Raw genomic sequence first — 22792 nt, forward strand, 5'->3', positions numbered from 1 at the left:
CGTTTAGGTTTCCAAGCCATTTGTTTTTTTACCTTCGGCTCGAAAACCTGTATTTTGTATTGTATCTTGTAATGTGTGTAGTATTGCAAAAAATAATTAATTAAATTAGATTAAATATTTAAAAAAAAAACCAAGCTATATCAGCCTTCAGTTTAATAAGCAAGTAAAGCCACAGCTAGTGAAAACTCAAAAATTACTTGACTACACTTGATTCTTCTGACTCGAAAAATTGAATAATTGCGCCTTCTCTAGTACATAGGTGTTTTGGGCTAAATTTTCTTTAAAAGAACTGTCAATCTTTATTAACGGGTCAGTTAGCTTTGCGCTTATAGTGGCCGTTTTATAAAGGTGTTTTTTTTAGTGAAGACAAATTTCACCAGTGTCACAGTCAGTGCAAGCGACCCGTTTTAACGCGACTTGCGGTGTGAAAACTCACTCGAAACAGTCGGCGCCCCTGTGGATAGAGCTCCAACACGTCATCAATCACGTGGACAACTCCATTGGTTGCTGGCAGATCGCGATCAACGATGCGTTTGCCATTTACATACACCGGCCCTCTCCAATCGTACCTCATTCTCAGGACTCCGCGGCCCAAGGAATACACAGAGAAATGGTTGCTGAACCACGACCAATAGCTGTACATGCAATGAATCCCGCACGCGTAAAGCGTGCCGTTGACCACGTGATGCTCAAGAACTTCTGTCAACTCGCCAGGGTTGGCGAGCAGAGTTTCCATGGTCCCAGGAGTGTTGACTTCTAGTTTAGCAAAAGCCCAGTCCGTGGGCGCGAACAGAGTTAGTGAGACGGTGGGGTTGCGCAGGATTGGACCTAGCTTGGTGACGTTAATGGCCTCCATCAGGGTTACGAAGCGAGAATCAGTGTTGATGAGATCGTAAACTGTTTTTGTTGGCGGCAGAAGGACTTTTTGAATGACATGAATGACTCCATTGCAGGCTTGAATGTTGGCTTTAGTGATGCACGCACCGTTCACAGCGTGTACCTACAAGATAGAAGAGACCTTAAGATTCTAGTACGAGAACGACTAAGAATACGAGATATAACTTCAAGTTTTTGGGGAAGTATTAAGAAGAGAGATATCCAGGAAGCGTCATTATACTCTGTGTGGGGACGAACTTGACGCAGTTGTTTTAAATCAGCTAAGTCCTTTTGTGACTCAAAAAAAAAAAAAAAAAAAAAAAAAAACGACGAGGACTTGTTTTCGCCACTACGCCGTTCTTACAAAATCTACGTAGTAAAGTGAGGACGGCTACCTCGTTTTCCCGCCAAAATGACACTAGCTCACTTGCGCATGCTCTTTACTGCTTTTTGTCTATTGACCAAACTCGTAGTCACTAGAATCTAAAGGTCTGTATTATTACATTGTTCACGAAATCCGAACAGTACAAATTACAGCCCCGGTGGCTCCCCTCCCCCCCAGAAATTCAAGCCTTACTTCAGATACAATCTTTTGCCCAAATTGTATCCCTTTAACATGCATAACAGGACAAAAAGTATCCCTTTCTTACACCTCAAAGAACTCATTCAAGAAACAGTGTTTCGAAAAAGTTTTTGTCGTATATTAACCTCGTTTCCAGGATGTCTTCTTCTCTCGCCCCAGGGAACGGGGGAAAGAGAAACGTGGTTATCGTGTAGCCTAGCCTCGCTCTGAGTAAACAAACGTTAGAACACATGACGCCATCGTATGTTGCAATATTAAAAGTGCCAGCGATCAGGTCTAATTTTGGCAGTGGTCTTATTTTCTCTTATTTGATCGCTTGTAATCTCGTGCCCAGATCACCCACATTTTCACATTTCCAAAGCTGCAGAGTGAGATCTGGGTACAAGATTAGGTCGCTCACTAAAATTAGCTAACATTGGAGTTTCGCGTTTCCTGTGCGAAAGGTCAGCAAAACGAAAACAGAGCGTGATCGGAGGTTATACCAAAGGTCAGTTTCGACGTAACCTTACCTTTCCGAATCTGAATGAGTTCAGACGCAGTTTGTTCGGCTCGTTTGTAGAATTCACCAGATTATCCTTCCCAAACTCGTACGTCCACTTGCGCTCTGGGATCACGTGATAAGAGAGGACGTCCTTGAGTTTGGCAGGATCGTCCCGCAATGAACGCTTGACTGATTCGGGTAAATCCTCAAAAGCTTTGTTTGATGGAGCAAAGAGCGTAAAAGGCCCCTCCTCTCCCCCCAGGGTACCGGAAAGGCCGCTGGTATCGAGGTACTTAACGAGCGTTGTCAGGTTCAACACTTTGGCCGCTTCCAGCAGATTCATTGCTGAGGAAATAAAACGCAAGGTACATATAGTTGTTATTGACCCAGCACAGGGTCCAGATACAAATATAATCGTGGGCATTTGAGCAGAAAAATGAAAAGAGAGGAAATAATACTGAAGAGGCCTATATACTAATACGTATATACTGTAATGGAAACTGTTCGGGCCTTTGATCAGAAATTCCGGTTGAGAATACGGCAGAAAGGGAAAACTTTCTCGCTGGCCTTTTTTTTTTCGCCTTTTGCTACAATGAAGGACCGGTTCACAAGATCCTCAGATAATACTGTCTTCTTGAGATGGCAGATTAAAACCGTTTACTTGTGCACTATTTTCACATTTGTGGCGATAGAAATTCAAAAATATCTCAAAGTAGAGTTTTAAACTTTTCTTTAAATCGAGATATATAGTGGTCAACCGTATGACATTTAAATTGATGCATTAAAAAATGGGGGTCACCGTGCTCGTTTAGAAGAAAAGGACCTTTTATTTTCCTGCCGAGCTTAACCTCAAGGAAATCCCGTAATGTTGTGCGTGCGCGCGCTAAATGACGCGAAAAATTATGCGCAGGAAGGATGCGCAACGCAATTAAGTGGAATCACCTTAAAGTGCCTATGAACCGAAAATTGTTTTCATTTAGTTTTAAAGTTTACCATTAAAAATACAGGTTTCCAAAGTTTGAGAACTGTAGACTTAAACATGACGATTTTACAAGCCTTTAAAGTCGTGCTATTTTACTCTCAAAAATGGTATTTGAATCGCGCGGCCAAAATACCACGTGATATCAACCTCTGACGTCACTTTGTTGCCACATTCGTTCCCGCAATATGGAGGAAAAGAGGCAGCGAGGGCGGTATTGCGTTGCTGGTACGCCAAACCAGCAAAGCTGCCAAAACAGATCGTTTACCCCGCGGGTATACGAATGTACCAATTTCCTGCTGATCCGGCTGTGAGGGCCAAATGGGTGCAGTTTGTCCGTAGACATAGGTATGATTTCAAGAACCCGACGTCAAAATACACTTCACTCTGTTCGGCTCATTTCGAGGATTCGTGTTATGAACGCAGTTTATCCGTTCTAAGCAGCACGGAGGCCGCGGGGATGAAAGTAAAGTATTGCCTGAAAAAGGAAGCGATCCCAACGAGGGATACTACTACTCCACCAGGTCAAGAAGAACTTAGCGAGCGAAGTAAACGCATTGGCAATTTCCCTGCAGCAACGGTACTCTAGCGAACCTACTAAGTTCTCGACCTAGCATTCTGTACATTGGCACCTGAAAATATGAAGTCAACGTTAAAACAGAAATGAGCTTACAGCCAAAACGTCAGGCCATTCAAAATGACAAAAAAGATCTCATATTTTGATAGATCTTTTGACGATCGAAAGATCAGACAGCCAGATTCAGGATGTAAGATCAACGAGTCGCAAGCTCAAAGTAAATCCGTTCGGACATTGCTGCGCACAGGTTAAGAATATAAAAATACCTATACTGACCAACTGTTTACAGGAACTCTTTTCTCATATCGCGCTTCCAGCACTGTTGGTGTAAGGCTATCTTCGTCTAGTTCTTCGTCGACTTCGATATCCTCTCCCGTGTTCCCGTCGCCAGCCGTCAACTTGGGCCAGAGGTTCGTCTTGATATGGCGTAATTTCGCTATAAATTACATCGTAACCTTCATCGTTTCCCTCTTCGATATCTTCGTCCTCGGGGTTACCGGACATATCTGAAAATTCGGTCATTTCTGAATCGCTAGACATGTTTCCTTCCAAGCTCGCTCACTTGCCAACAAGGCACTTTGACAACGCAAACAAACCCGTGGCAACAAAGTGACGTCACGGTTTGGTGAATTTGGAAAAATCTCGGCCCATTCCCCTGACCATTTATTAGGGTAAAATAGCACGACTTTGAAGGCTTGTAAAATCATCATTTTTAAGCCTAGAGTTCTCAAACTTTGGAAACCTGCATTTTTTAAGGTAACCTTTAAAACTAAATAAAAACAATTTTCGGTTCATAGGCACTTTAATAAAGAATTTATTGTCTTTGCTGGTGAACGTATCATTAAAACGAAGCGACAGTATTGTGAGGCAAAAATCACGAAGCCGTCAAATACCCGGAGGTAGAGTAATTCCTGATCCCCGGAGGGACATGACAATGTTCAATAAAACTTGGCTAATGCCCGGGGAGGAGGGGGTGGGGGTGGGCACCGTCACGCAACTCATGGCAAGCGTGACAGAAAGCAGAAGGGGCTAGGATTGAACTAGGCAACTGAAACGAAGCGACTAAAAATAAAAGACAGCTAAATGCGCAGTAATGCCAGCGGATTGACCGTATTATTATTTATTTTTCCATCTCTATGTGGTTATTGACCTATTGTTTTACCTGAAACAGGCATAAGAACTTTGTTGATGGTGTGAACGATGCCATTACTTCCGGTGACGTCAGTATCGGTAACTCTGGCGTTGTTAACCGTGACCTCTCCATTTCCCTTCACTTTGATATCAATGAAATGTCCCTCCACTGTGGTGAACCGACCATTGTCCATTGCAGCTGAGTAAAGTGGTTTAGGAAGCATGTGGTACTTCACAAATCTCTGCAAATCAAGATACAATAGCTATATAGCGTCACTTTAATAAAGGAAAGAAATGACCTGTACATTACAACAGCTAAATGCAGGAACTAAATGGATAAGGCTTAACCCCTTAACACGTGCCCGGCTTACATAAGACGCAAACTGCTCATACTGAACGGTTTTCAACTAAAAAAGTAATGTTGCGTTTACTTTTTAAAAAATTTGCGCCAATTAAATTAGGAGTACAACCAGATTCAATCGTGACTTGTGCATACGAATTTTCTCGAGCATGATGCCATTTACTTGTACTTCCTTCAAGTTGATTTGTTTTTTGTGTTCTTTCCGTTTATCATGATTTCTCGGGATGATAGGCTTACTTTATTTCATGGCACTCAGCTATTACTGGCATGAGGTATTCGCGCCTTAACTAAGATCAGCTCGAAGCCCGTGTTAGAGCGTTCGAAAAGACGAGAGCAACAATTTTTTACAGGAGTTGGGCTCCTGTTTTTTTAACATTTATATGTCCAATTCTCGCTTCCTAGTACAGCAGTTTTCAGTCGAGTGTCGAAGGCTCGCTAGGCTCTGTGCTTTGTTGGTATAGTTTGCGCCATTTTCTCAACCAAGGGAAGCCAAACCGAAACCAATCATCTCTTGGTAGCAGGCGTTTTCCCGCGCTTGGCACCGGTTATATATGTGTTTGCTCCGAATTCTGATTGGTTCGTTATGCTGTTTCCGATTGCTGAGATTGGCCAGACTAATTACTTTGGTTTTGCTTTTACGACACTCAATTAAAAACCGCACTCTAATAGCCCCTAATGTAATAGCGGTTAGTGCATCCAGAACGTATTCAATTATTCTACGTGTGATCACGTCACTTGACTGCAAAACAAGCCCAAAAGGGACTGGATCGAGCACCAACTCGAGCACACAGAATTGGGTCGGGTGGCCATACGGATTTGTAACAACAGGCCTGAGTACTAAAAGTCAACTCAGTTAAGCGTGTACGGCCGATTATGATTTGCAGTCATTTTAAAAAGAGTTCGAATTTAGCAATTTTCAACTGCAAGTTGGCGCAAGTTTGACACCATTTTGCAAAATTGTGACTTTTTTGGGGGAGGGGGGGGGGGGGGGCGTGGGTATGTTCGGATAGGTCATTTCTAAAGGCGCATCTGAAACATGCGTCCCAGATAAAAGTTCGCTTGCTAATCTTAAACAGCTCTATACGCAAGTTGGCGTTTTCGAACTTGCATTGATTTCTCTATGTTTGCCCAGCTTTTCAGTTACCTCAACACAATCTTCATTAGTAATAAGTCTCTCCAACCTCTCGCGGTCCATCATTTGAAAAGCTTGATCGGTCGGTGCAAACAGTGTTATGTTGGTGAAGTTCATAGCAGAGTTGTCTATCATCTGAGAAAAAATGCTGAAATTTGGGTCGCTTCTCAAAATGGCTTGAAAGTCGCTGGCGGTCGGCTCCAGAACTCTGTCAATGACGTGAATAATTCCGTTGCTTGCACCTTGGTTTGCAAGAATAATCTCTCCTCCTTGGACGACAATTGTCTTAGTTTGAAAAGAAGAAAAATGTTAATTGGCAAAGTTGATTAATTACTTCCTTTCCCAGTTTTAATCCATGCGATCCTGAAAGCAACGGGGATGCGCTACAAGCGATATTAATTTTTGGCACTCGTTTTTGTTGTAACCTGAGCAGAAACACTGCCATTTTGACCCCTTCCCTTTAAAAAAAATTAGGGCTAAATCCGTCCCAATGTGATGGATTATTAATACAGTAACTATACCACGAATGCCTTCGATATCAGATGGTAGATTAACAACTCCACGCGCTTTAATCATCTCGCATCTAACAAGTTTGAGCAGAGCATTTGTTTTACTAGAAACAACCACGAGATATCGCCAAATCTTGCTAACTGTAGTGACAATTTCTTTTCTCCCTGACTTGTACAATAAACAGATTGGTGGGGCACGGTGTAATCAACAATTATTCCACGAGCGCGCGTTGGATATGAGAAGACAGATAGCCAACGAGGCGTGTAGCGCCGTGTTGACTATCTATCATCTCGTACCTACAGTTGTATGCGCAACTGTAGACAAACTTCCTTTGGCGCATCAGGACAAGATTTTTAACAATTAAAAGAGCACTGTCACGAAGATTTTGCTGTTTGTTGACCAAAACTGCTCAAATATTTGACAAAGAACCCCTTCTTTAACGAGGAATCGCTCTTAGAGAAGACAAAACTACAATCAGGTTTTAGCGTTTCCTCCAAAACTCACAGGAGGAACTTGAAAAAATTGGCCAACGTTTTCTGGTTGCAATCCATTTTCATCCTAGCCATCTACAAACAAAAATGATTGATACTACTTTCTGTGCACTAGTAGGGTCATTTTTAACAAAATTGAAGCATCGAGGTTTCCATCGATTCAAATATGTTTTCTCGCTTATTCAAATTAAGTGGAAATAGGGGACAATACCTCTCCTTCATCCACTACGTTAACCCACAGTTCTCCTGAACCGTCAAGTGAAGTTATCTTACGGTTATCTTTCATGGCCTCAGCTACTATCTTCCCTTCCGCTATGTGCAACATTAGCGTGTCGCGAAGAAGCTCCTTGTCGCCTGCAAGCTGTTCTAGAGTTCCCGGAGGTAGAGCAGAGAAAGCTTGGTCAGAGGGCGCAAAGACAGTATAACGCGCATTAGAGTTCAGTTCGGAGGACAGACCAGAGGACTTCATCAATCTGACAAATTCACGCAACCGAAGAGACTCCGCTACTTCGATTAGACTCTTATCAGAAGTGTACAGCTCTGAAAAGGAAACGCGACCATTAGAAGGGAGTTACGTTCAATCTGGCCAAACGAATACGAAGTTAGTCTCCCTCGCAGCCGTTTTTAGAGTCGTCACGCAACGCTGGGGAGGAGCGTTGCGTGACGACACTAAAAACGGCTGCGAGGGAGACTAATACGAAGTAGACACATGTTTGAAGATGACGTCAATGGGCCATTTCTTGCGTGCACCTGCAATCCCATCCATTTTTCTCTCATTTTTTCTCCCTTTCCCTTTCCCTCCCCCTCCTAGTTTACGCCTGAGTCTTGAGAAGCGAGCGGTGCACCCCAACCAAAACATCCGAAGAGTACCTAATCCAGGGTTTGGTCACCCAATGCAAATCGACTTAAAGACGGCCCCTACTCATTCAGAAGTATTTTGTTCCATTTATGGCTATGGGGAAAAAGCAGATTTTAGCAAGGGCTGTTGTCCAAAAAGTCCAAAAAGAAAGTTAGGGATAGCCACACATTTTCAGAGATAATTAAACAACAAGAATTCTTAAAAGCTTCGAAATACATAACAATGTATAGCATTTTTTTCCCAAATTGAGGCTTAATTAGCCCTAAAAATACGTAGTTACCCCGAATTTCCTTTTCGGATTTCAATAGCCCTTGTAAGAACTTCTTAATTTCCCGCGTGGTCATAAACCCGCGCAAAACACCTTAGAATAAGAAGGCATCTTCCTTAAGAAATTAGAGGTTCTCGGACAATCCCTAGATGTGTGGAACGTATGCCAAGTAGAAAAGAGAGACACCCTACTTAAGTTGGACTCAAAATTGTTTTGTTTGGTGTGGCATGTGCAAGGTTCCACTGACATTTTGCACCTATCACAAATGAGTGTATTCAAATCTACAAACGCGTGTTCCTTGCCTGCGTCCTAGCTGTAATGGAGTGGGAAGGATATATAGAGCTTGGCCACTTTGCCGAGTGAAATGCATTGTTGGATTATACTTCTTCATTTAGTTGTCTACGTATTGTCAACGATCTAAGCGCATTAAACACGGGATCAAATTCAAGTGTAAACGCACACCTTTTGGACATCCGGGACTTCCTGCCACTTGAGTGTGTCCGGGACAACAGCAAAACTTTGTCATATAACGCCGCTCAGACCTGCGCAATAAAGAGAGAAAAGAAAAACGAAACGTCATCCACCATCAAGGATCGTTAACTAGTATTTTTTTTACTAATGTTGTATACTTAACTTTTAGTAACCTAAGCTCTCAGACGAGCTTCTACCTGTTTTCATTTGACACGGCTTTATTCAGAGGAGGGAAAATAAGTAGTTACGTTTTCTTTTATTACCATATGGGCCGGCTCGGAAATTTTTCATTTTACGCCCCCTTCAAGATGGTGGATACTTTCCGTGACGGTCTGGTAACTAACAAAGTAACACTCCGGTCAGCCTAATTTAGCTAAGGTAGCTTGCGGTTAGCCGTTATACTGTATTTGCTGTTAGGATATGTACCCCCAAAATTGCAAACTCTGGCAGTGGGGTCTTCTGTTGTTCTAACTTGAAAGTAGAAAAAAAATAGCTTAGGGTGATTTATAGTACCCGCCGTCTTGAAGTGGGCGTTAAATAAAATTGCTCGGTTCGGAATTTCACTCTGGAGAATCCCCAATGGAAAAGAGAGGAGGGGGGGGGGGGAGCTTGAAGGGATCACAGTTTTGCATATTTATAGTTTTTCTTAATAGGGTAGGGACGATAGGCCACTTTCAGGATGCGTCATTTGTCTACAACTATCAGAATTCATTTCGTTAGCATTCGCGTCTGGGCGTCTGGAGCTGAGTTTCTTTTGATCCATGCCGCTGGCAAAAAGAATCGCGGTTCTATCTTCTATCGAGGGATAGTATAACCAGGGTGCGCATGCCTGGTTGCTGTGGCCACTGACCTGCATTGCAATCTTCGTTTTCCAGGTACTTTCCTGCATTTTCGGAAAATTCCGACGGGAATGCGATGCTCACAAACATTCGGCCTGTGAGGAAGAAAAAAAAGACAAGAAAATATTACATATGATATTCCGGCCAGGAAGGGCTCCTGGTCCGGCTTAAAGGTATGATGGCTCCTTAGACGGTCTCTTGATGTGGAACTGCTCTCAAGTCTAGTTAGACACAAGCGAACGCATAAACAGGCAACAGAAAATGGAAGAATTGGGGAGAGTGTGGTCGCAGTTTCCTCTTTTTCATCTCGCCCTATATTACCCCCGCTCCTTCTAGCTACAGCGGAACCCCTGGGGTTTAAGGGGTACTCCCCTATACAAGCTATATAGGCATATGAGGCACTAAAGAGTATGGGTCCTTGGAGCAGTTTTCGTCTAAAAATGGGTTTATATTTTAATGGTTTTGTTTTGAAAGTATGAAAATGGGTATGGATTGAAGTAAAGGATATGGATTCTAAAGACCAGGTCGGAAAAAAAATCCATGTGAGCTTTGCATTCGTTGATATAATCAACAAACAGAGCAGATTTGTTCGCAATAGAGCGAACATTTAGCGTGCACATAGTCAGATGAGTGGCCGATGTTCTCAGATGGAGATCAGATAAACAATTGATCTGAACAAGGTTGGAACGGTTGCTACGATAATGGCTTCGACCATGTGTTCCATGGATGAATGACGAAATTATATTGGCTAAACGACAAAGGAGGAAAGCTGAAAGGAAATGGAGAGCTTCTAAAGCACACATGGATTTACTGTCTTACCGTACTATGAGAAATCCAGTGACAATTTTGAGTAACAAGGCTCGTAGTGACTTCTATACAAACTTCATAATTAAGAACAGCTCGGACCAGAGGAGGTTATTTAGAGCAAGCAAGTCCCTGCTAAATTTATCGAAATGTTCTAGCCTTCCACTATCTACTAATGATTATCAGTTGGCTAATGATTTCGGAAATTCTTCGACCAGAAAATTGCCGATATCAGGTCTGTTATAACAAACCAGACCTGCCTTCCTGTTACTATCAACGCCACTAGTACTGTGACTGCTTCCTGTTTTTTCAGAATTTAATCTGTTGTCCGAATCAGAGGTGTTTGATCTAATCACAGCTTCGTCTAAGAAGTCTTGTCCTATTGATCCTATTCCAACCAAGCTTCTTACTGAGTGCGTCGATGTGCTACTGCCTCCGATCACGAAAATGATTAATCTTTCGCTTGATTCTGGTTATTTTCCACGTACCTGGAAGTGTGCTCTAGTTCGGCCGCTGCTGAAAATGGATGGTTTACCCCCTGTCTTCAAGAACTTCAGACCAGTGAGTAATTTGGCATTTGTCTCAAAGCTAGTTGAGACTGTTGTTGCCAAGCAACTACAACATTATTTAAATTGTAACAATCTGTTCCCAGTGTTCCAATCAGCCTATCAACAGAACCACAGCACAGAAACTGCACTGCTTAGAGTTATGAATGACATTCTCCTTAACATGAACAACCAACGTGTTACTTTGCTAATTCTGCTCGACTTGAGTGCTGCCTTTGATACAGTTAATCATGACATCATTCTACGTCGACTTGAGCACTCATTTGGTACACAGGGAAAAGCTCTTTCGTGGTTTGCGTCCTATTTGTCTGGAAGAACTCAACGGATAATGATTAACAAGTCACTATCTGAACCTTTTAAATTAGAATGCGGCGTGCCTCAAGGTTTCTGCCTGGGTCTGCTATTGTTCACGTTGTACACGAGTAAGCTTTTTGAGATCATTAAATATCATCTGCCCATGATTCACTGTTATGCTTGATGACTCACAAGTTTACATCTCCTTTAGTCCGAATGACAGAGCTGAACAACTTGCTGTGGTAAAGAATATGGAAGACTGCATCAGAGACATCCGGTCTTGGATGTTGAATAACGATCTTAAATTAATTAAATGACGAGAAGACTGAATTCCTCATCATTGGTACATCACAACAGCTGGATAAGCTAGACAATATGAGTATACGTGTGGGTGACTCAGATATTTAGAAACTTTGGAATGCGCTACCATTTGACATAAGAAGCGCCACCACAGTTAGTACTTTTAAAGCCAAGCTAAAAACTCACCTATTCCGTCACGCATTTTTATCATAGTTGTTTTTATTATTATTATTATTATTATTATTTAATCATTGTAAGTTAATTGTTGATTATATTTTTAGCTTTTTAGCCTTTTTATTCCGTTTTCAATCTTGTCATGCGCATTTGAACATTTCATGAAATTTGCGCATTAGAAATGTTATTATTATTATTATTATTATTATTATTATTATTATTATTATTATTATTATTATTATTATTATTATTATTATTATTATTATTATTATAAAATGAGTATGAATTTTAGAGGCCAGATCAAAAAGGGTACCGGGAAATTAACATTAACAACATTAACATACTTTATTGACTTTCCCCGAGAGGCTTTTCAAAGACCATGAACTAATCTAAAAAATGATACAATGTACAATGTAATAAAACAGAATCGAAAAGATATAAAAACTATTTTCAAAAAGTACTGTTGACATATTTTGAACTGAAATAGGGTCAGGGTTTGGATAACCGAGTCACACACCCTCCACCAAAACTTCTGAGTTACAGTAGTGCTTGCGCTCCAGGCATCGATATGACAGTGTCAAGGGACTGAGAAACACCTTACTTAGTCTCTCTCGCAGCCGTTCTGTGTCTCGTCACGCAACGCTCCTCCCCACGAGCGTTGCTTGACGAGACACAGGACGACTGCGAGGGAGACTACACCTTACTCCGCTATAATGCATGGATTTATGGGAAATCGATCAAAATCTTCGCCAAAACGGAGTTTGGTTTATAATTTGATAGTTTTTGAGAAGTTAACAAAGCCCGATAAAGAGGTACGGATGTTATTATAGTAATCCATCTTGCAGCAAATAAGAGGATGCTGACAGAACCTTATGACCCTTGGGCCTTGATCTTTGTTGATCTATTTTGCAAGCAAACTTCAGATCAGTGACATGATGATATCAAGGAAGATTTTTTTAAAAAATTTGATTTCATGGATTTTGATCCTCTTTGTGCTACCGGTGTTCAGTTCCGTCGTCTTGTATGTAACCTGTTCAAATAACAAAGGCGAGGAGCGTGACAAAAATGAGAAGAGACTGGGGAAAGGGGCCTTCTCTCCCCAGTCTTCCCGCCTTTATCATTCACTCGAATCGCAGTTTTGACGACACAGCGCCAAAACGCAATGCGCATGTGCCAACCACTGAACTTCCGGTCGGTGTTGTATTTCCGGTTATTGCATAAACAAAAAAACTCCCGTCGCGCGAAGTTTAAAAACAAAACTCAAGAGTTACGAAACAAACTTAAGCAAAAAAATTGTTTTCCTGGTGAGTAAATTTATTTTGCTGTTTTCAAACCTTTGCACCAAGGGGTTTGGTGCTTGCACCAAGTGCGAAAGATGCGACCTGCTCGCGCTTGTGAAGAAAAGTTTTGTTGTCCGTGGTGGTTGTTGTCCTGTTGTTCCTCGCAAGACGAGAAGTGTGGTAAAAGTTAAGGTAAACGAAAATACGGAGGCCGTCATTACTTCTTGACACCTCAGTTAGCCAGAGCCGCTGAACTTCCAGTTGGTTCGATAGTTTGCCGGGTTCACTGGGACGAAATTAGGAGGGAAACAACCGGTGTTCGGTTACTCAGGAAAACTTCTCTCGAGCTCTCCACAAAAACGGGATACCTCCTCGACTTTATGCCGTGCTGGACGCTGTTGGAAAGGCAGGTAATGTTCCTTATCGTCCGGGAACAAGGTGCTGCAACAAATGTGCTGAGAATGTCGACCGCGACCAAGAAGAAAAGTTTACCACGCATGCAGAATATAAGCCGAAAAAGGCCCAATTTCGGTCCTGGGTTGTGCATAATTTTTCAGTGAACAGCAGTAGATGTGCTTGCAAGGACCACCGTGATAAAATAAAGGTACCGGATGCTGTAGTTAAGGAGCAATAAATTGTATTACAAATAACGCAAAGAGCAAGGCTAATTTCACAGTCAGAGAAATATATTTTTCCTTTCCAATATTTCAAACGGCACGGCCTTTCTTCATCAAACATACCCTGCCTTGCTCTTTATATTATTTGTTCCATAATTTTTAAGTTTGCTTTTTACTTTCACATACAAAGATAACTTCATGATTATTAACGTTGCTAAGTTTGCAACCCCAAATAGTAACCCCTTAATATAGTAAAGGCATTTTTCCCCAACTATTGTATATATTTAGCAAAAGAAATAATAATAATAATAACAATAACAATAACAATAATAATAATAACAATAATAATAATAATAATAATAATAATAGTAATAGTAATAGTAATAATAATAATAATAATAATAATAATAATAATAATAATAATAATAATAATAATAAGATTGTAGAAGAGTGCTTCCAAATCAGGACACCTGGAGGACATTACAAACTTCTTTTGGAGTTGTGAAAGTCAATTGTCATGGAGATGTCCTAGTAGAAAGACATGTATAGAACAGCATTGAAACAGTTTTCAAAGACTCATCAGGTCAGTTTTACTACACAACTACTTGAGCAAAAAAAAAAAAAGAATCTCAATAACATAATAGAAATATTTCAGTAACAGTAATTCTACCAAACATCCGTCTGAAGGATTACTCTGATGATCAACATGTGTATTTCACTATAAAGCAATATCAATTTTGTTATATATTTTTTTCATCTGCTAGAGGAGAATAAATGTAACTTATACAAAGGCACCCTCAACCCCAGAGGGAATGAAATTAAGCCCCAGTATGAATATGCATATTCTGATCACAATTTAAATATGTGGATAATATAATTATCCTCCACATATTTCTTATGGTACTAGTTGTGAGAGTTTATTTAAACATCTTGATGGAGTATGTGGTGACCATTAGTCTCTATTTATAAAGATATAAAGTTCTGCATCCCTTTTTCATTATTTTTTTTTCCAAAAATTCATTTGATTACCTGGTAGAGAGATTCCAGAGAGCATTGCACCAACACCATGAAGGCAACATTGCACTTGCACTGTACACACCCTCAGAGATGGAAAAGTTTGCAGAGAAAAATGCACCTGGTCCTTTTAATCTTATTCTACACTATAATTGGATTCTTGGATCATAATCAAAATATTATTTTGCGTGATGATCCAAGAATGAGTGACGAGCATCGTGTATTACAAGAAAAGAGAACAGTTGTTTTATTGCATATCATAGCATATTTCTGGTAATCTTGATTACACAATAAATCCCATGTTATATTAAGTTTCTTTTAAGCTGACTTGACTTGTCTCAGGTATATTTATTCCCCTTGCCTTGCATATGAGGAACACTCCCAAGTTGGAATAATCATGTTTATCAACCATAATAGCAGACAATCTAGAATCTACCTATAATAAGATTACACATTTGATTCTTCTTTCACCATGAGGTTTCCACATACAGAATATACTACTATCATATGAAACCCCTGAAATGAAATAAACAAGAAAAATTTAATTATTTTCTTACATTTTTACTTACAGTGTACGTAAAAAGGGGGCTACAAATAATATTTATTATTTTTATTTCAGGTCACAGAAGACACATTTAACGCATGACGAAGAAGGGTTACTTATTCAGCAACATGGGGCATCCAGAGATGTGATAAATTCTGCCAGAAGTTTAGGCTTCAGCACCAATCCAATCTTTTTCTTAGTTATCATTTTTTACCTTGGGCAAATTTAGGCTTTTGCACAAATTATGCTACATTTTTTCGATCATTTTGGTGAAGTAAAAGCATCAACCATTATTCGAGCATTTCAGTGGCATTTTCCCCTTTTTTGAGAGAGAGAAAGAGAAAAATTAAAATAAAATGACAAATAATTTTAAATGAAACGTCAAGTAGCCTGCTTGGGTCAAAACTTGGCGTCGCGAACAGAAGCGGGCGCTTTTCACCAACTTATTTCGCAACCAGAACTTTTTTCAGCCATAGGCTTGCACGCATGTTTTAACATTAGCTTCAGGTTGAATGCTTTGGTGACCATAATTTTCAAAGTTTGAAGTCTTTCATTTACCAGACAAGATGACTGAGTGAAAGGCTTTGCGTCGTTGCTTATAATCAGTTATAATAACATTTGAAACAGATAGACCTTGCGTCTTCCTTGGGTCTAATTAATAAAAAAATATATACAAATGAGAATTTGTAACAGCAGTCTTTCCAAGAACATCTGATGTGTTGAAAAACGGACAAATTGCAATAGTAGAGCTAGGTGTTAAAACACGATTCACCAACCGACAAAATATTCATAACTTGGGCTGAAATGGCGGGCGAACACGTGTAGAATCACATTTTTGGACGTCTTTTAAAAGGTAATCAGTACCACTCGACTTCAGAATCAACCATTGCAAGAAATTATGGTGAGTTTACCTTTTCTTAATCATTGGTCCACTTCATCTTTCACACGTGGTTACTGATCCACAGCAGGAAAGTTTTAAAACTTCAACAGATCGAAACATAATCGTAACCAGAAAGCGTGATCTCGACCGGAAATGCCCAAAATTGGCGCATGCGTAGACGTTTTGCCGCTGTGTTAGTTTTGACAGTTTTCTTCGCGTGGCTCCCCATAACCTCGATCATGATGAGATGTAGGGAGATAGAGTATGAACGCAGGTTAGGCTCCCTACCACAATTTACAGTAACTTTGGTCGAATGACATCACTCGTCACCGGTCACTCGTTTAATATACCGGGGACTGCGGCATATTTTTACAGTGGTTCATTATATGGGAGTTCCACTATACTGTCATTATTCTGCTTTATACTATCCCATCTGATGTAAGCTTCCCTGTGTGTAAACGTTCTTACAAGGAGTGTCAGGAGTTCCCTACAAAATATACACAGTACCAACTGCATACTCCCCGCGGGAGTGGGCATACGTGAAGAAGGTAATCTTGATATTCTCCGAAAGCCTTTCCGGTTACAGCTCAAATTCCGAAGATCATTGAAATGTCGACGTCCATAAATACTTCTTCAAAGATAAAAATCGAACTCAGGGAATATATATTTATCTATTTAAACTTGAAAGATAACAGCAAGATTACCTTCCGATTACAGTGATCTGCTGTTACTACTGATTGCGACACAAAGAGGGAGAAATTTCACTGCCGACGCAACGAAACGATACCTTAGAAGCCAGACAAGACAATAACTCAGGAGTGTCTAACATTGCGAGAAACTTAATGCCTCGCTGAATATTTTAACGCAAGTCTCCGAGCTCGTTATTTTCTTATTAAAAATCTGGATTTTCGTCAGAGTATTCTTAATCCCAGACAAGTCTTTCTTTTGCTGCGTGTATTCAGCAAGCATTCTTTTGCGTGGGACATTTGAGTACATTTGCGCTTATATAGTTATGCAGTTTGTCCTATCAATTATTCGACATCCAAGATATTTTGCCCGGGGATCGATCCTTATTTTATCACGAACGATAATTGCTGCCGTAACTGTCGAAGTAGTAACGAATACTCATAGATACTCACTGATTATAATTCACTTACCCATCTCCATTCGGCAAAAGTTCTGGTTTATATTGCGGCTGTGTCTGTCCCTTCTCAGATTTTTCCCACCAATCTTGCCAGTAATCTCTCCATTTGAAAGGGCTCCACCACTTGGATGAGCCGACGTCCAGCGAAGAAACGAACAGTAGCAAACAAAACCATAACACCTTCGCCATTTCAGTTATTGATCCTGAAAGCGATTGTCTGTTTTTCTCAATGAGCGCTAGAAATGACACGCGCAGTCATCAAAACATGCAAGATGAGCCTTGATGGTTTGTCTATCAACAAGACAATGGCGGAAATGATAAATCACAGATATGTTATGTTGTTCAGCTAGGGGAGTGGTACTTCCTCTCCTTCTTAACCTTGTGGGGAGGGCTAGGTTGCGCCAGAATAAGGACCAATTTTACCCAGGCAGCAAAATTTAAAAACTTAAAGGGGAAGTATCACGGGAATTTGGTGTTATATCAAAAACTCCAAAACGTTTTTAAATTAACAACAAAAACCGAAAAGTATTGCTCAAATTTGATGTAAATTAATACTCAGTGTACTAAGACTATCGATGAGTGTCTCTGACCACAGATGGACTGGGTTAGAATGGACTGCAACTTGAAAAAAGTTGGGCGAACTGTTTTCAAGTTCTCCCGTTTTCGTTTCCAAAATACACCAGAGCAGGTCATATGTTGTTCCTTTCGAGAATTCAGTTGCTTTCTTTTTCTTGATATTCTTGAATTATTTTGTAACTAAGTGAAGGTGTTGTCGCACCATTTTCACGATAAAAGGTCAAAGTCCCCATGATACTTCCCCTTTAAGTCTTTTCAATGGTATAGATAGCAATTAAATCCTGGTTTTAGAGAAAGGGTAGCGAAAAATAAGCAGAAATTCATAACAGAAATTACAGTGCAAAGATTTAATACTAGGAAGTTTAAGAAACGAGGACGGCAACGGTAACGAGAATGTCATTTAAAAATATAACTTCTCGTTTTTGTAACTCTTTCGCAATCATTTAAATTTGTTTAACTTGGAAAATGCTGGCGAACTCTCCAGGAACTAAATTAGTATGAACGACGTCAAAGTAAGGAAAAATAAAGAAGATTTTGCGTCATACGCTCCCGTTCTCGATAAAACCTAAAATTTGGTCATTTCACGTTGTTGTTTTACAGAGGACGGCAAAGAAATGTACCAAAATGTAAAACGCACGTGCAAAGCGATTGTTTTTGCTCATTAAGCCCATTGTTTTGTGGCGTTCTCGTTATCGTTGCCGTCCTCGTTTCTTAAACTCCTTACTGTCAATCAGATGATCACTCAATCACAGGCGGCCCAATCTCAAGCTGTGAGGTGATCATCTTGCGTTACAACCGTCACGGCGCAAATTTAAGAGTTTGTATGGGAATATATTTACGATCGGGTTTAGGAGGTAAAAATTCCGAAAATTTCTTAATAAAAATAACATACCTTGTTTATACGGTGTAATTTTTGTTGTTTCTCTGTCTCCTTTTGCTGATTTGAGGTCATTTTAGCGAGTTATCGTTTCAGCAAAAGGAGACAGAGAAACAACAAACAGTACACCGTATCATAGGCAGCTCAAGCTCGCGTCACTAGAAAGCGTGTAATAATTAATTACTAGTGGGCATGATAACCTTTGAGTGCAAGCAGCCATTGAGAATTTTTAAAAACGCATTATAGTACTGTGTATGGGAAATAAAAAACTGTTGATTATGAAGTTTAAAAAACGCTAAATTTAACTTCCATTCAATAAAACGAATAAAACCGCCGAGACCGCGTCACTAGAGAGCGTGTAATAATTAAAACTTGTGGGATCTTGACCTTTGAGTTCAAAGCGGTATTGGGTTACAGGCAGCCGTTGAGAATTTGAACGCGTTATAAGACTTTGTATGGGAAATAAAATACCGACGATTCTGACGCTTAAAAAAACGCTAAATTTAACTTTCATTCAATGAAATGAATAAAACTGACTCACCTCTGGTGTATTCTTGTGTGTTTTGTAGCTTATTTTACCGTTTCGAGCACTGTCATTCCCCTCATAAGACGGAGTCAAGGCAGCACACTAAGAAGCTCGCATAGTCCGCTCAGAGGCGGTTTGCGCCTCGAAAATCCATCCCAGCCGCGATTTTTTCACGCAAAGCTAAAGCCCCATCATTCGCAAACCTCGGTGAATGTTTCGTTGTCAAAAATCCTCACTCACTTGGCTGGAAATGAGCATTTTCTGCTTCCGATTCCACGATAGCGTCGTTTCTCCAACAGCTGATGATTTTGAAAATGGTCACGGAGCTTGGGTTTAACTCCACCCGGTGGGGTACAGTCATTTCATGTACAGCACTTACCCCGTCCCCACAGCTATGCCATTGGTGGCTCGTAACAATGGAGCTGACCGAGATGCTGCCATTGGTGGCTCGTAACAATGGAGCTGACCGAGATGCTGCCATTGGTGGCTCGTAACAATGGAGCTGACCGAGATGCTGCCATTGGTGGCTCGTAACAATGGAGCTGACCGAGATGCTGCCATTGGTGGCTCGTAACAATGGAGCTGACCGAGATGCTCCCATTGGTGGCTCGTAACAATGGAGCTGACCGAGATGCTGCCATTGGTGGCTCGTAGCAATGGAGCTGACCGAGATGCTGCCATTGGTGGCTCGTAACAATGGAGCTGACCGAGATGCTCCCATTGGTGGCTCGTAGCAATGGAGCTGACCGAGATGCTCCCATTGGTGGCTCGTAACAATGGAGCTGACCGAGATGCCGCTGTCGGATATTTCGAAAGGCAGGGCCCTCTGTTCTTCAGGGTATGTTTGAGACTGACCCTGTGGTAAGAGACGTTACAATTTTTTTTATTGTAGCTATTACAATTATAGATACCTGAAAAACATAGGCTAAAGGCCTTTCTTCTTCAGGGTATGTTTGAGACTGACCCTGTGGTAAGAGACGTTACAATAGAAAACAGTTACAATAGAAAACTGAAAAACAGAGGCTAAAGTTATATCAACAAAAACATTACAATTTGAAATTTGAAAATACAATTGGTCAACTAGGCATGACCAAAGTAGCTAACGTTACAACGTGGAAAACGAAAACAAAATACGTCACAATGAGAAATTAACATAACTTAGGGGAAAATGTTCATGTCTCATCTCTCCTTTTAATTAGACCTAAGGGTTCAAGAGTTTGACCTCTGTCGATGAGGTATTCCTCTCTAGCTTTGTGTACACTGTCACGATAAGATTTGATGAGTTCGAGAGGAATAAGTAACATGTCAGAAGCGTTCTGAGACTGTGCTGGGTTTGGAAATGTTTGTTTGTTTGTCAACTGGTCTACGGTGTTCTCTACGGTGTTCAATCTTTACATAATTCGATCTTTAATTCTCCTATGTATTGTTTGTGGCAGCGGTTGCAGTGTACCATGTAAACCCGGGGGGGGGGGGGGTACTCCCTTACATGGGCAATATAGGTAGGTGCGGCGCCAAAGGGTATGGTTTTTCAGCCGCTTTGGTCATAAATAGGGTATCGATTTTAGCCATTTTGCCGCCATTTTGGTAATAAATAGGGTATCAATATTTCCACTCTAGTCTTGAATTCGTTTTTTTTTTTTTTTTTTTTTTTTCGAAGAAGCTACTTCTTCATCATGATGTTTACAGCAACTGTGTACGTGCCGATGCGCTCCGGTCACGCGCTGTACTTCCAGGGGTTCTTGAACTGGTTATAAATTCTCGGTTTTCACTGTCACGCCATTGAAAAAAAAAATCCAAACCATTCCATGAATGAAGTCAAGAAATTGACATGGTATAGAGGATAAGTAAATAAGGCATCTGTCCAAGTGTCAGGTCTGTGCGGCATACCGTACTCGAGTTATTTGACAAAATGTTCCACATAAATTTATAGAGCTTAGTATGGAGACGCCATGTTTGTGTCCCTCTGAGGGACACAAACATGGCGGCCGGAAATAGGGAAAAACATCTGGAGTTCACTTTTGCCGGAAAAGAGGTAACCGTTTGTTTGCCCTTGTCAATTTTCGAATGTTTAGATTAATATTTCTCCTCAAACTTAAATTGTTTAGAATGCTGAAAATCACCCGAAGAGTCATTTTTAAGATACGGAAAAGCTCTGTCACGGCCGTCCTCCTTATGTCACGCACGATGGAAACTCGGAAATTTAAACTGTTCTATTTTCAAAAGGAAGCACGACATCGAGCTAAAAAATTGTGAACAGACATATTTTTAGGTAATCTTTCCTTGAATGAAGGTAAAAATTTTGTAGGCCTCCCAGTTTTGAATTCTAGAATTTGGTGACGTCACGTGAAAACCGAGAATAGGATATCAAGTCATACTAGGGTAGGGAAAATGGCAGATTTTGGTCATAAATAGGGTAAGGGTTTTGAGAAGCGGGCCGCACACCCCTATCCATTTTTTTTTTGGGAGTACCCCCCCCCCCCCCCGGGCATGTAAATAACGTTTTTATGTTTAGTTTTGCCGGTAGAATGAAAAGTGTAACTCGTACGTCCGTCTGTTATGAATTTGCAAGTTAAACAGTTGTCTCCGCATCGAAAAGATCTATGGGATGGGTTGTTTTGTGTGGGATTACGTAGTTTGGCGCTAACTAGTAAATCACTAAGGTTGTTGGTCCGTCGGAAGGCAACAAGAGGTGTGGCTTTTCGATGCGTAGACAACTGTTGATTAAACTTGCAACTACATAATAGACGGACGTACCAGTTACACATTTCATTCTACCGGCGAAGCTAAACATAGGTCTACTACTCATCATTAAGACTGTAACTCTAACAACGTTATTCACATGGTACACTGCAACCGCTGCCACAAACAATACATAGGAGAAACAAAAAGACGACTTACGCCAAGTTCAGAGTCGAACTTAACTCCCAAATCACGTAAATCCCGCCTTTTGATTCAGACGCCGAACTTAATTAGCCGAACTTAATTTACTTGAAGCAAAACATGCTCTCTACAAGAGACTGTATCTGAAATACGTTATAATAATTTATGCATTAGGTTCGGCTCATGAAAAGTACGACGTCTGAATGAAAGCCGTTCCAAAGCCGAAATTCCCGGCTGAGCCGTTCCAAATTGAAGCAGCCGTTCTCAACTGATTCAGACGCTGAACTTTTCATGTACTTAATTCAAGGTATTAGGTTCGCGGCTCATGAAAAGTTCGGCGTCTGAACCGGCGAGCTGAGACCCGTCGATCATCCTAGAGAAGTCGGGTTATCTAGGATATACCTCCCTGACCGTAAAAAAAAAGCCTTGCCCTTTTTTAGATTATTTGTTTTTAACATTTTTCTTTGCTGACTAGATCCTTCACTACAGGATCCGGTACTTTTATTTTGTCGCGGTGGCCCTTGTTCAGACACAGTTAATTACTGTTTTTTAATGCGAGAAGAAAGCCTGGAAATATTCTGCGAGGATCTGGCAATACGTCTGCGTTCGCAGGCTAAAAATGATTGCGCTTACTGAAAATGTTGGGAAAATAATAAGCGCCCACCCTTATATATGGACTCAGTGAAATAAGCACACAACGGTTAATCGAAATGTATAACATTGACAAAGATAAAGAATAAGTGAAATTTTTAAACTAC

At 40.7% G+C, this 22792-nt stretch overlaps 1 protein-coding gene and 1 long non-coding RNA gene across 2 annotated transcripts in view; both read right to left on the bottom strand.

The window, feature by feature from the left end:
• Positions 1–22792, bottom strand: part of LOC146482428 (uncharacterized) — an 89440-nt gene that overhangs the window by 729 nt on the left and 65919 nt on the right. The gene's annotated exons all lie outside the window — the stretch shown is intronic.
• Positions 133–17523, bottom strand: LOC146482429 (transforming growth factor-beta-induced protein ig-h3-like). The gene is made up of 8 exons (XM_085107277.1): positions 17189–17523; positions 9570–9653; positions 8711–8790; positions 7333–7661; positions 6133–6405; positions 4659–4869; positions 1969–2285; positions 133–1000 (listed from the first exon to the last, which is right to left on the bottom strand). Exons 1-8 carry the CDS (start codon positions 17362–17364, stop codon positions 389–391), a joined length of 2082 nt encoding a protein of 693 aa, XP_084963403.1. The 5' UTR covers positions 17365–17523; the 3' UTR covers positions 133–388.

The sequence above is a fragment of the Pavona decussata genome, unplaced genomic scaffold (assembly GCF_977016875.1).
Source record: "Pavona decussata unplaced genomic scaffold, jaPavDecu1.1 SCAFFOLD_46, whole genome shotgun sequence".
NCBI classification, from domain to species: domain Eukaryota; kingdom Metazoa; phylum Cnidaria; class Anthozoa; order Scleractinia; family Agariciidae; genus Pavona; species Pavona decussata.

Excerpts from the sequence above, each read along its gene's own strand:
- LOC146482429 (XM_085107277.1), bottom strand. The coding sequence starts at position 17,364 with ATGGCGAAGGTGTTATGGTTTTGTTTGCTACTGTTCGTTTCTTCGCTG. Across the intron at positions 8,791-9,569 it reads AAACGAAGATTGCAATGCAG|GTCTGAGCGGCGTTATATGA; the intron begins GTCAGTGGCCAC and ends TTTATTGCGCAG. Across the intron at positions 4,870-6,132 it reads CTAATGAAGATTGTGTTGAG|AGATTTGTGAAGTACCACAT; the intron begins GTAACTGAAAAG and ends CTTGATTTGCAG.